Source organism: Hylaeus volcanicus, unplaced genomic scaffold (assembly GCF_026283585.1).
Source record: "Hylaeus volcanicus isolate JK05 unplaced genomic scaffold, UHH_iyHylVolc1.0_haploid 11278, whole genome shotgun sequence".
NCBI lineage: Eukaryota > Metazoa > Arthropoda > Insecta > Hymenoptera > Colletidae > Hylaeus > Hylaeus volcanicus.
The window spans coordinates 5,318-16,424 of record NW_026532531.1 but is presented as its reverse complement, the minus strand read 5'-3'; the positions used below and the strand labels follow the sequence as shown (position 1 = coordinate 16,424).

Sequence of the window (11,107 nt, the reverse complement as noted above, 5' to 3'; positions counted from 1 at the left end):
CAGCTAAAAAACATCATTTATGCAATTCAGAAAATCTTCCAACTATATAAATTGTATAGCACTTTAGTGACTATCTACGTTTCGTGTATGAGGGAAAGATTTGAAGAAACTATCGTACTCCAGTGATATATGTATAATTGATTAATTCCAATTCGTTTTTGATTTTCGTTGAATTCATGAGTTTCTAATTCGTTTCCACTTTCTGAATTAAATGCTCTTGTTGTTTTGTTCTTTTCCATAGGTTTAATAATTTCAATTTTATCGACCGGTAGCTCATTAATCGGCTTTTTACCGTGGCAGCCAATACTTTATTATCTATTACCAAGATGGCACTCTATGCTCTAATCATTATACGAATTATGAAACATTATTATATAAATATTAATCTGAAAACGAGTCTAATAGATAAAATAACCAGTCAAATACGTCAAAACTGCTCAACTTTAAATACTCATAACTTTTAAACCGTTGGATTCCTAACATTAAAACTTCCATGTTTGTAATCTAGGTTAAAGTTCAGTCAAAATATATATTATAGTATACCAATGCCATAAAAATAAAAGATATTATGAAATTTAATTATATGACTAACCATTACCAATCGATAAAGTGTTAAGTCTAAATTCATTTGTAAATATGTATTCTGTGAATTATTTTTTCATTATATTAATTAAATATACTGAGTATTCAACTAAAGCAACTGTTATGGCTTTACTTATATTATTTAGAATTCTATGGATTCGGGTAGCTCACTCATTGGATAATCGTGTGTTACCTACTCGGTTATTTACTCTGATTGACCCACTGATTGTCTACCTTATCGACTATCAATAAAAGTGTGAACATGCCAGCTCAGCGGGCTACACGAATAGATGGATTATTCAAAAATTACATAATATATCGTTACAGTATGAATATTTTTTGTAACAATCGGGAGATAGTGGTAATTAACATTCAAAAAAATGTCATCCTCGAATGGTTTCACTGGAACGCAATGAGTATTATTATTTAAAATTTATGTGCATCATATTACATGAAAGTTAACAAAATATGAACGGGCCTTGGTACGAATAAGTAAAAACTGATATGCCAGAGCGAACAAATAAACATTATGTAATGCCGTATAATTTAAACGTGCTTGAGCAACTGCATGCAAAATTATATGGAAATTTAAAATAATGTGCTCACTCAACAATCTCCCATGAAACTGGAAACGAAACAGAAAATATTTAACACAAACGTATATAACATATGACGTTACAAACATAAAATACACGAGTAATATCAAATAGAATCAAAATATTTCCTGTTGATGACTAGTCTTATCCAATGCAAGTTAGAAATATTTAGAAAAATCAAGTAGATTACATGTAACTTTCGATCAATTTACTTTAATTAATTACATTATAACAATGAAATTTTAATTCATACCATTTCATTATTGTAACACTGGGTTATTAAAGAATATTTTATATTCACTTTATATCCACATCATATTCGTTATAAAAATCAATTTGATATTCATGAATAAATTGAGCATATTTATTACATCGCATCATCATACGATTTCTAAATATAAAACATGAGTTCGCGAAAGTTCTTAGACGTGTATTGAAACAAACTAAGATTTATTAATGATTCTACTATCTTAAGTAATCATAAAAATACGTTTAATCGTTAGTTTGTTTTTCTCGGTTATCGTAAAAAAATAGTTAATATTAACGCTACATAGTTTTTATTTGTTTTGAATATACATAAGTATGCATATACAATAAAAGATTTTTCAAAAAGAACTTTAAGATTTCGTTTTTCTGATAAAATATAAATTGTTGTGTGTACAGTTTAGGAAACTGACTGTCATTAGAAATATGCTTATAAAGACGTTACTTTGCTGTCACGAAAGGGTTAACTATGCTAGCTTCCACTCTCGAACATATGCTTTCATTTATAATAAATATCAAATGAACGCGATGAATTGTTTTCTCATTTTTCACCGTAAATACTGTTCGTGTTAAATACTGTTGCAACTTGTTTGTGTTTGTATGTGTGTGATTATATCGCGGATCACAATTGAGTTCGCCAAAAATAAATTCATATTCAGATCCATCGCAATACATTACATTGCACATCAACAAATTTTTTAATATCCAAGTCAGTCATCCTTTAAATTTCTTGAAATTAGTATAATAAGAAATATTTAATAGTTAAAAGTGTATATATTTTTATAGATATTACTGCAACCATTCAATTACATCCTAAAACTTCCTGGGAAACAGACCAAATCACTTTTAGCATCTGCTTTTAATCTGTGGTTAAAAATACCACAAGATAAAGTTGATACTATCAACGATATAGTAAATATAGTTGACAATTACACCCTCTTGTGAGTAAATCAAATATCATTCATTTCAAGGAAATGTTGACATTGTACTACATTGCAGTTTTATTAATTGACATCATTTTTTCAGAATTGATGATATCCAAGATAATTCAGTTTTAAGAAGAGGTCTTCCCGTAGCTCATAGTATTTATGGAGTAGCTAGTACGATAAATGCTGCAAATTATGGTTCATTTATTGCGCTAGAAAAAGTTATAGCTTTGGGGCATCCAGAGGTAAACATTATCATAATCTTTTATGTTTACATAAACAGGTAAAATGTTAACTAGAGATCGACGTTACCTTAGAGGGAACATAATATTTAGAATATTCAATATTTACACATAGAAACATGTATGTTAAACAAAATTATTAGTAATATTTTTCAATTAAACAATAGTAGTAAATGTGTTAACTTTATTACTATTATTACAACTAGGGTGCGCAAATATATGCGGAGCAGTTGCTGGAACTTCACAGGGGGCAGGGAATGGAAATTTATTGGAAAGACAATTGTTTTTGTCCATCTGAAATTGCATATAAGCAGATGACAATTCGAAGTAAGTCACCATTAATTGGAACATATATGTTTTTATATACATATTTTAATTTGTTGATAAATTTTTAATATTATTAGAAACATAACAGTTATAAATATTGTACATCTTACAGAAACAGGTGAACTTTTTAATTTAGCTGTCCGTTTAATGCAGCTATTTTCAGATTGTAAAGAAGACTTTGTTCCCTTACTAGAAACCATCGGGTATTATTTCCAAGTTCGTGATGATTATTTTAATTTATATAGTGAAAAGGTAAGTGTCATGTGATGAATATAGTAGTGTTGTATTATATAATGTATTTGTATTATATAATGATGACTTTTACAGGATTTGAAGAACAAAATATACGCTGAAGATTTGTCAGTTGGAAATTTCAGTTTTCCTATCGTACATGCTATACAAAGTCATCCAGAAGATACACAGATAATGAGTATCCTTTATTCAAATTGTCTATTATCCCCTTACAAGTTCTACCGTATCATGTTATTCCTTAATGATGGCAAATACAGATATTTTGATACAACGAACAAGCGATATTAATGTGAAACGATATTGTGCTAAGCTATTAGAAGACTTTGGTTCCTTCGCTTATACGAGAAATTTACTCAAAGGATTGGATGAATCAGTAAGAACCGAGATTCAACGTTTAGGTGGAAATCCTGCATTAATAAAAATTTTAGATAAGATAGCAGTTTGAAAGGATAAAAATGACCATCAGCGCTTCTGGGAAACTACATTTACGTTCTATTTTCTATCGGCTCTTTTTTACTTGCTGTTTCGTGTCAGGACCGAAGCCACAAGTCTTGTTTGTGAAAAATGTAAGCGTACTTCATTACTTATTTGTAAGAGTATTTCAAAACGTTAAATGTAAATAAATTATTTCAAAATTCAATGACTACTGTATTGTGTCGCGATAGTTTTAGAGTTAGAGCTTCATAACATTTGGACTGGAACACTCTGTATATGATTGTGTCTGTACCCTCTGTCCAAGATCATTTGAGCACAGGCCCAGATCGCAAATGTTTCTGCTTGGGATACGGATATAAATAGGTGGGCTAAGTCAGAACGATAATTTCGTCCTAGGCCCATCACTCCATAGTTTTTTTGCATAGTTTTTGCTTTGTTGGCCGGAAGGGGCCGCCAGTGCGGCCCCCGAGGTTCTCTTGGCTGCGTGGATCTGGTGTAAAAAGAACAGTTTTTTTCCTAATTGGGGGAGACCCGGAAGTATTACCAAAAAATTCATCAGACCCGATGTCAAGCTAATTTTAAAGTGACAAGTCGATTTTTGTTGAAAAATGTCGATTTTCACCTAAAAACCCACACGTTTTCTTCATCCAAAAGTCATTTTCTCCCTAAAATACCACCGTAGAATTTTTTATGACAATACCATTTAAAGGCTGAGACTTCGAGGAAGTTTTTCTCGAGGAGTGCCCGCCAAACAACTATGTATTTAAAATCGAAACACGGATAGAGAAAAAGTCAAATTTTTTGAAATTTTCACAATGTGAAGTTTGACCTAATTTTTCACTTATTAAACCTACGTAATAAATTTTAATTTTGCATCAGGGAGATGGAAAATGTAATGCTCTTTCGAATGGTGTACTGATTTTTAAGTTTGGACTGTAATTTAGCGGAGTTACGGTCGTTTAAAGAGTGTCAAGTCGAAAACACAGAAAAAATATTAAAAGTGAAAATACTCGAGAATAAGGCGACACAAAGATAATGTCTAAGAGTAATTTTTTGTTGGAAATTTGTTGTAGAATTGACATCATGAGTATGTCCGAACTTGTACGTAAACACCCTGTATGTAACCGTGTACACGAAAATCCTTGTGCTTGGCACCATCAACTTCCTAACAACCCTACCCCTCAACGTACCGCAAAATATAAATTGACCGTTTGTACTCGAATTATACAGGATAGACTTATTCAATTTTTTAAAAAATGCACGTTTCCTTGAAGTTTCCCATTCAAGTAGCACGAGAAAGTAAAAAAACAAAATATGTTATATTACCCCGGGTCCACACTGCGGCGAACGCTGGTCGCGTATATCGTTCGTGAACATGGTAGCTAACCCTGTTATTCACCGGTTTTCGCCGGTAATGTGGACAGGAAATAGCAGAGTTCGCTAACAAATGACCCTCCTAATAGGCGTAAAATCATAAAAGTAGCCCCGCTGGGTTAGGCGAAAACTGTGTTCGCGAACCAAATTCAGCGATCCACGAGGTGGTGGATCACGGAGGTGGAACACGTTCGGGAAAAACATCGCCTTTTTCCTCGTTCTTGTCCCTTTTCAAACCCTCGGAGCTTGGGCATTGCTATTCTTTCCAACTGTGGGGCTGGTCTTTATGACCACCCGCAGGTAGGTACGTACTCCAAAAGGATAATATGCTTGACCGAAGTTAACATTATTTTCTTATTACTCATCCAAGTTTGTATATTTTTTGTTGTATCTTGATGAAAGTATATGCAATATATTGGCGAGATCAATCGCGAATGCAATTCAGACAACTTTAAGTTTCGTTTACAATATGCAATATTTTTATAATATTAATACTTGATTTTGTGAACCAGTAACCAATTAGAAAGTCTGTTCGAAAATAGGAAACAAATTGTAAAATTCTTGTCAGGAGATAATTAGGGCCTATGGAAAAACTAGGTAACTTTTGTAGCTATGTGAACCTTTTGTACCTGATATCCGACTTTTCAAAAATTCATTTTTTTTTATGGAAAATAATAGCATTTCGTTTGTACTTGATTATACCATCAATAGTTTCGTTTGTACCTTCATCAATGGGTAGTATGAACAAGTGTTAATTTTTATCAGAAAAATCTCGCCAATATATTGCATATATTTTCATCAAGATACAACAAAAAAAGCATACAAACTTGGATGAATATTAAGGAACTAATATTGACTACGGTCACACATATTATCCCTTTGGAGTGTCTGTCGGCGGGTGGTCGTAAACGGTCGTTTGCTTTCGAGCATTTCCAACCATGGAAGGGATTCGGATCGCCCGAATCCACAAAATAACATCAGTTTCACAGGAATACGAATATCGTAGATGTAGTGGCGCAGTGTGGACCCGGGGTAATAATGCCTTGCCTCAACAGTAAGTTTGATGGGTTACAGGATTGCATTCAAACTAATCTATTGGCGAACTATCGGCCGACTGTTAATCAGTATGGCGGCTTGTAGCCGCGCGCACACATGACGATTGGTTTCTTCTCGACTCGGCGGATAGTTATCGGCCGACAGAAAGTCTGCAAGGTCAGCGTTCAGTCAGTGTAAGGTCATGTTCAAATGAATACTGGAGTTAAAGTGTGCAATGACCGTCCTTAAATTGATTGTCAACCGTCTGCAGAAACTGCAAACACAGCTGTCCACAATTGCTTTGATTATAGCGCTGACAAGACATGTGATTATACTTGATTACGCTATTCTTCAAATACTGTATCAGTTCCCTAGGCGGTTGAAGATTGCCAAAACTATCGAAATATATGGTGCGAGCTCCCCGTTTTGCGTACGCCACCCAATGAGGGGGTGTACCTCTTCGAGGCATACTGTCAATTAAATTTGTGATTATTTGTGGGAAAGATATTATTACAATATTGTATTAGGTTGTCCCGTAAGTTTCTTTCGCGAGTTGCACTCAATCATTTTATGTGGTCGTGTTTATATAAATAGACAATCAAATTTCATAGATATTCATGTTGTAACAATAATGGAGCAAAATGAATCGTGCAGAATTCAGTAATACTTATTAATATAGTGCAGACTTCAGTAGTACTTATTAATATAGTGAAAGAATCTTTTGGGACAACCTAATATTACACTTGGATTGCAAGTGTAATGGACTATTATAATGGTGTATTGGATTACAATATTGTACCATTCCTGTTGTGTTCTTTCCCACAATTCATGAACACCTGAAGCTGGATTATTATATTTTGCCAGTCTTCTTTTCAAAATGGACCACAAATTTTCGATCGGATTCATATCCGGACTTTGTGCTGGCCACTTCATCATAGAACCCGGTCCCTCGACACTATCCAAATTTACGATTCCGCTCTCGTTCCTGTGTACCCCAACTGTTGGTAAAATATTATACATAAAAATACCCCTGAAATATGGAATATGGATACGCTTTGCCAATTGTTGTAGTTGTACGTTGGTGGTTACGCCTTCAGGTATTTTAATTTTGACGTTTTTTTTTCTCTTTGAGACTCCTCACCCGCGTTTGTATGCCGCGAGATAAAGTCCATGATCTTCCATGGCGAGATTATGGCGTTTAATTTCTTCCAGCTGACGCTGCATTGCCTTCTTATCGTTAACAACTGTTGGTTTATTTAATAATAAACGTAACAAAAATAAATCTAGAGTTGAGAGACACTGCGTTTTTCAAAAGGGAAAGTTTCATTTCTGCTGGCTTCGTAGTTGTGCCTCTGACAGTATTTGTGTTCAAGAGGGCAGTGTGAAAAACATGTGGCAGACCCAAGCCGTATTCTTCTTCTACGACGTAGGCGCCGGTTTTCCTATGCGCTTTGGAAAAAGCTCTCACTCTTAGTTTGAATCTTGAGGCGAAAACACGTCCTTCCGTGTCCTAACAATAAAGGATATAATATAAAGATTTAAAGACTGTGAATTTCTTGTTTTACGAATCCCATAATCCAATAACAACCTTCGCGACTCCTGCTGCCTCTCCAACCATTGAGCCCAGAACCCCCAATAATGGCAAAATCGGTAGGATACCGCCACGTTTCGCAATTGGAAGTATTCGCTTCTTCGTTGCACTCTCTTTTTCTTTTTCAAGCCCATACCGAATTTTGTCTTTGCCTTCATAGCCGCCCAAACGGTTGTAGCAGCAGCGTTCTCCCCGAGATTGGAATCTCTCGCGGTAATGCGTCCTCGGGCTTTCGCTACTAAGATGTTGTCAGCCACTTGTCGTTTTGCGAGATCGTTATTTTGTATACAACGATCATGTAAACACTGATGTATCTTTTGAGAATTTCTGCAAATTGTGTACCGCTTGCTAGAAAGAAAAATGTGGATTTGTAGTGACTGACAAAGACAGTGCTTTATAGGACGGTCGCTATAGAAAAGGATTTAATGACTTTGCAATATCGTAACATACCCAGTTATGTCCGTTACGTTGATAAAGCAGTGTTCCAACATGAGCAGCAGCAGCAGCGTTGAAGATCGCGAGAGGGTAACGAAACAGATTACAACAACTAGCGATTTGATTCGCAGAAAGTATTGTTCATTGAAAACTGGTAAAATTGACGAAGAAATTGCGTTGGAAAAACATTTCATGCCAGTTACTGAACCGCTGAAGACAATTGTCAGTAGCACGTTAAAAAATTATGATCTACACAATAATACTGTTGCGAGCACCCTTTGGAAGGATCCAAGGCCTGCTAGTGCTCGCGACCGGAACAAGAAAACAGCGAGAAGAAGACGATCGGATCGATCGCCTGTCAAGCTGTCAGATTCGAGCAAGACGCCATTGAGTGCAGACGTTCCGAAACTACATTTAATTACATTTCTATTGTACACATAAAGTTATTTGTTATTTATTAAAGTTCTCGTTATCTCGTTATGCCTTAAACATAACAATACAGTAGATATCGGGAGCAAACCATTATCCACTCCGAATATTAAGAAATCAGATAAAATACAATCAAATGTCTGATATGAACTCGATGACCTCTACACCAATTTCTATACCGATTGAGATAGTACTAACAACAAAAAGCTCAGTAATCGAAGATGTTTCTGAAAGTCCAAATAGCTATTTCTCGACTTCTGTCCGAAGTCAATTGCAAACGCCGGAAGGCGAAGAAAACGGTGCGGAATCACCTAGGTCCGCTGAGTCAAAATTTTTGACTCAAAAATACATCACGCCTGTATTACGCGGCGATGTAGACGTTGGTATGCCTTACGTGTACGGTGTTTATCTCGGCTATGATGGACTGATACTCGGTAATAAACATGTTGACGTGGAAAATGCCGATAACATTGTTAATTCCTCACAGTTGGTTTACGTGAGTTGGGAGGGTTAATGAGTACATTAATCCCCAAGTACATTTAAGAATGCACGGATTATATATGTGCAAGTATAATTACAAAATTAAGATACACTGAATATATGGTTGTACAATGTGGGAAAGACGGTTCGGTGAGTTACGGGTGATCTTGGAGTGATCCGATCGACACGATAGTTGTGAAATTTCTGGCGTTACAAAATTGTTCATACGTAGTCGGAGCGAAGAAAAAGGGAAGGAGAAAATTAGCCAAGTTCGATATCGGGTGAAAAGGAAATTCGGAGGCGTTGCTAGCGAAGGAGAGACTAGGGTGGACCTAGGGGGTGGAGACAAAAGTATGTCGCGGAAGGGCGAACTTGAAAGGCCCTTGGTGCCTTGGTTTTTCCCTGGTAAGCGAGTGACGTCGCGTCGGCACTGTTAGATTCCGATTTATTTCAATGTTCGGTTTCTACTACAATTCGGTACTTAGAAACTAGATTACCGCTGCGTTCCTACTTCTGTTAAATTGTGTTACGAAAAAACTCGAGAGAGGAGTTTTGGTATGCCTTTTAAAGATTTGTGTTTAAGGATTCAGAAGGTAGTGGAAATAAGGGGAAGGACCAATGAGAATCGTTGGATGTTAAGGATTCGGGCGTATTATTGAGTAAGGGTATATACATACAAGGGTCGAATGAGTAGTTGGTGTATCGACGGATGACTAGGTTTGAAACTTAGAAATACAGTGGGTGTAGAATGTATTCGTACACCGATCAATTTCCCAAAAAACTTTTGTGAGAAATTGTAGTTTCTTAACTTCTTTTTTTATAATCAATGATATTGTTGCGGCGGCATGAAGACGCCGCAATATTGCGAAGTTGCATCGTCGCGGAAGCGTGAAGATGCTGCGACGATCTGAAGTGCGTTCTGAAGAGCGAGCGGAAACGGATCGTCGGGATGTTCCGGTTACCAAGAGAAACGGCAACTTTTGAATGGCCAGAACGTCGCCAGACTTGCTATCGTACAGACGTGTTTTACCCATTGAGTTATTGTTATAGTTAATAAACCTTCTGAATTCTTGTTCCTTTTATAAAAGACGTGTTGTTTATTTAAAATGTCTACTCCTCGATGTGCCACCTCCTCCCGGCGTAACAATATTTCACATATTCTCGAAAGTCTCTAAGATAGATATAGTCCAAAACAACATTTACTAGTTAATATAATTTGTGAAATTAACAAAAAATTGCGAAAAGTGGGTAAAAGTATAGAAGCAATACGTATTTGTACGATTCTTATGACGAACCATTTACAGTACAGTTTGTAACGTAAACACATTAGTTTATTGCTCCGTGCGAATTAGAAAACATCAAATTTCTAGTAAAGTACTTTTAAACAGTTGTGCAAATACTTATTACTTCAACATTTCTATCGATTAATTGTTTTTTTTTTTTTGTTAATTTCGCAACTTACATAAATAGCTATTTTTTTTGTATTCTATCTATTCTAGAGATTTCCGAGAATATGTAGAATGCCATTGTTTATAAAAAATAAGTTAATAAATTACAATTTTACACAGTTTTTTTGGAAATTGATCGGTGTACGAATTATATTCGACACCGAATACTTTCTACACCCACTGTATTTACTTATCCCATGAAGATAAAACTACCGACTAACCTAAAGTAAAGTGCAGAAGGTACAGATTAGCCTAAGCGATATCCAACAGCACTGCAATGTCTAAATCATTTTATGAGTTACGGCTAGGCTTCGAGAAATGAGGGTCAACTATTGGATTATCTCGACATTTATCTTTACTAAGAAAAGATGCCAATTTCTCAAGACTTCTTAAATTGTATTTAAGAATTTAAACGAATCGATGAATTGTAATTTTATGCGTTTACGTGAGTTGGATTCTCCATCCATGTTTTCAATGTATTTTGTAAATGAAATGTACTTTTCTTTTGTTATCGGCAATACACTGACGACACTCTCGAAAGCTGTAGCTATCTCCTTGATAATAAAGTGTGGATCGTAACCGGATAAATTGTGAAAGATCACGGGGATGGAAAACGCGTCTTTATACTTTAGATTACAATTTGAATGCGCGGGACCACTGTACCGACCGGTCAAATGACAATAACCGCGCA

The 11,107-nt window shown here is 35.5% G+C and overlaps 1 protein-coding gene across 1 annotated transcript; it reads left to right on the top strand.

Annotated features, from left to right (window-relative positions):
• Positions 1-1,868: 1,868 nt before the first annotated feature.
• On the top strand, positions 1,869-3,819 carry LOC128882376 (terpene synthase-like). Its single transcript, XM_054133971.1, has 7 exons — positions 1,869-1,904; positions 2,229-2,383; positions 2,469-2,613; positions 2,817-2,937; positions 3,050-3,189; positions 3,265-3,367; positions 3,447-3,819. The coding sequence occupies exons 1-7, from the start codon at positions 1,869-1,871 to the stop codon at positions 3,632-3,634; spliced, it is 888 nt and encodes a 295-aa protein (XP_053989946.1). The 3' UTR covers positions 3,635-3,819.
• The last annotated feature ends 7,288 nt before the right edge of the window (positions 3,820-11,107 follow it).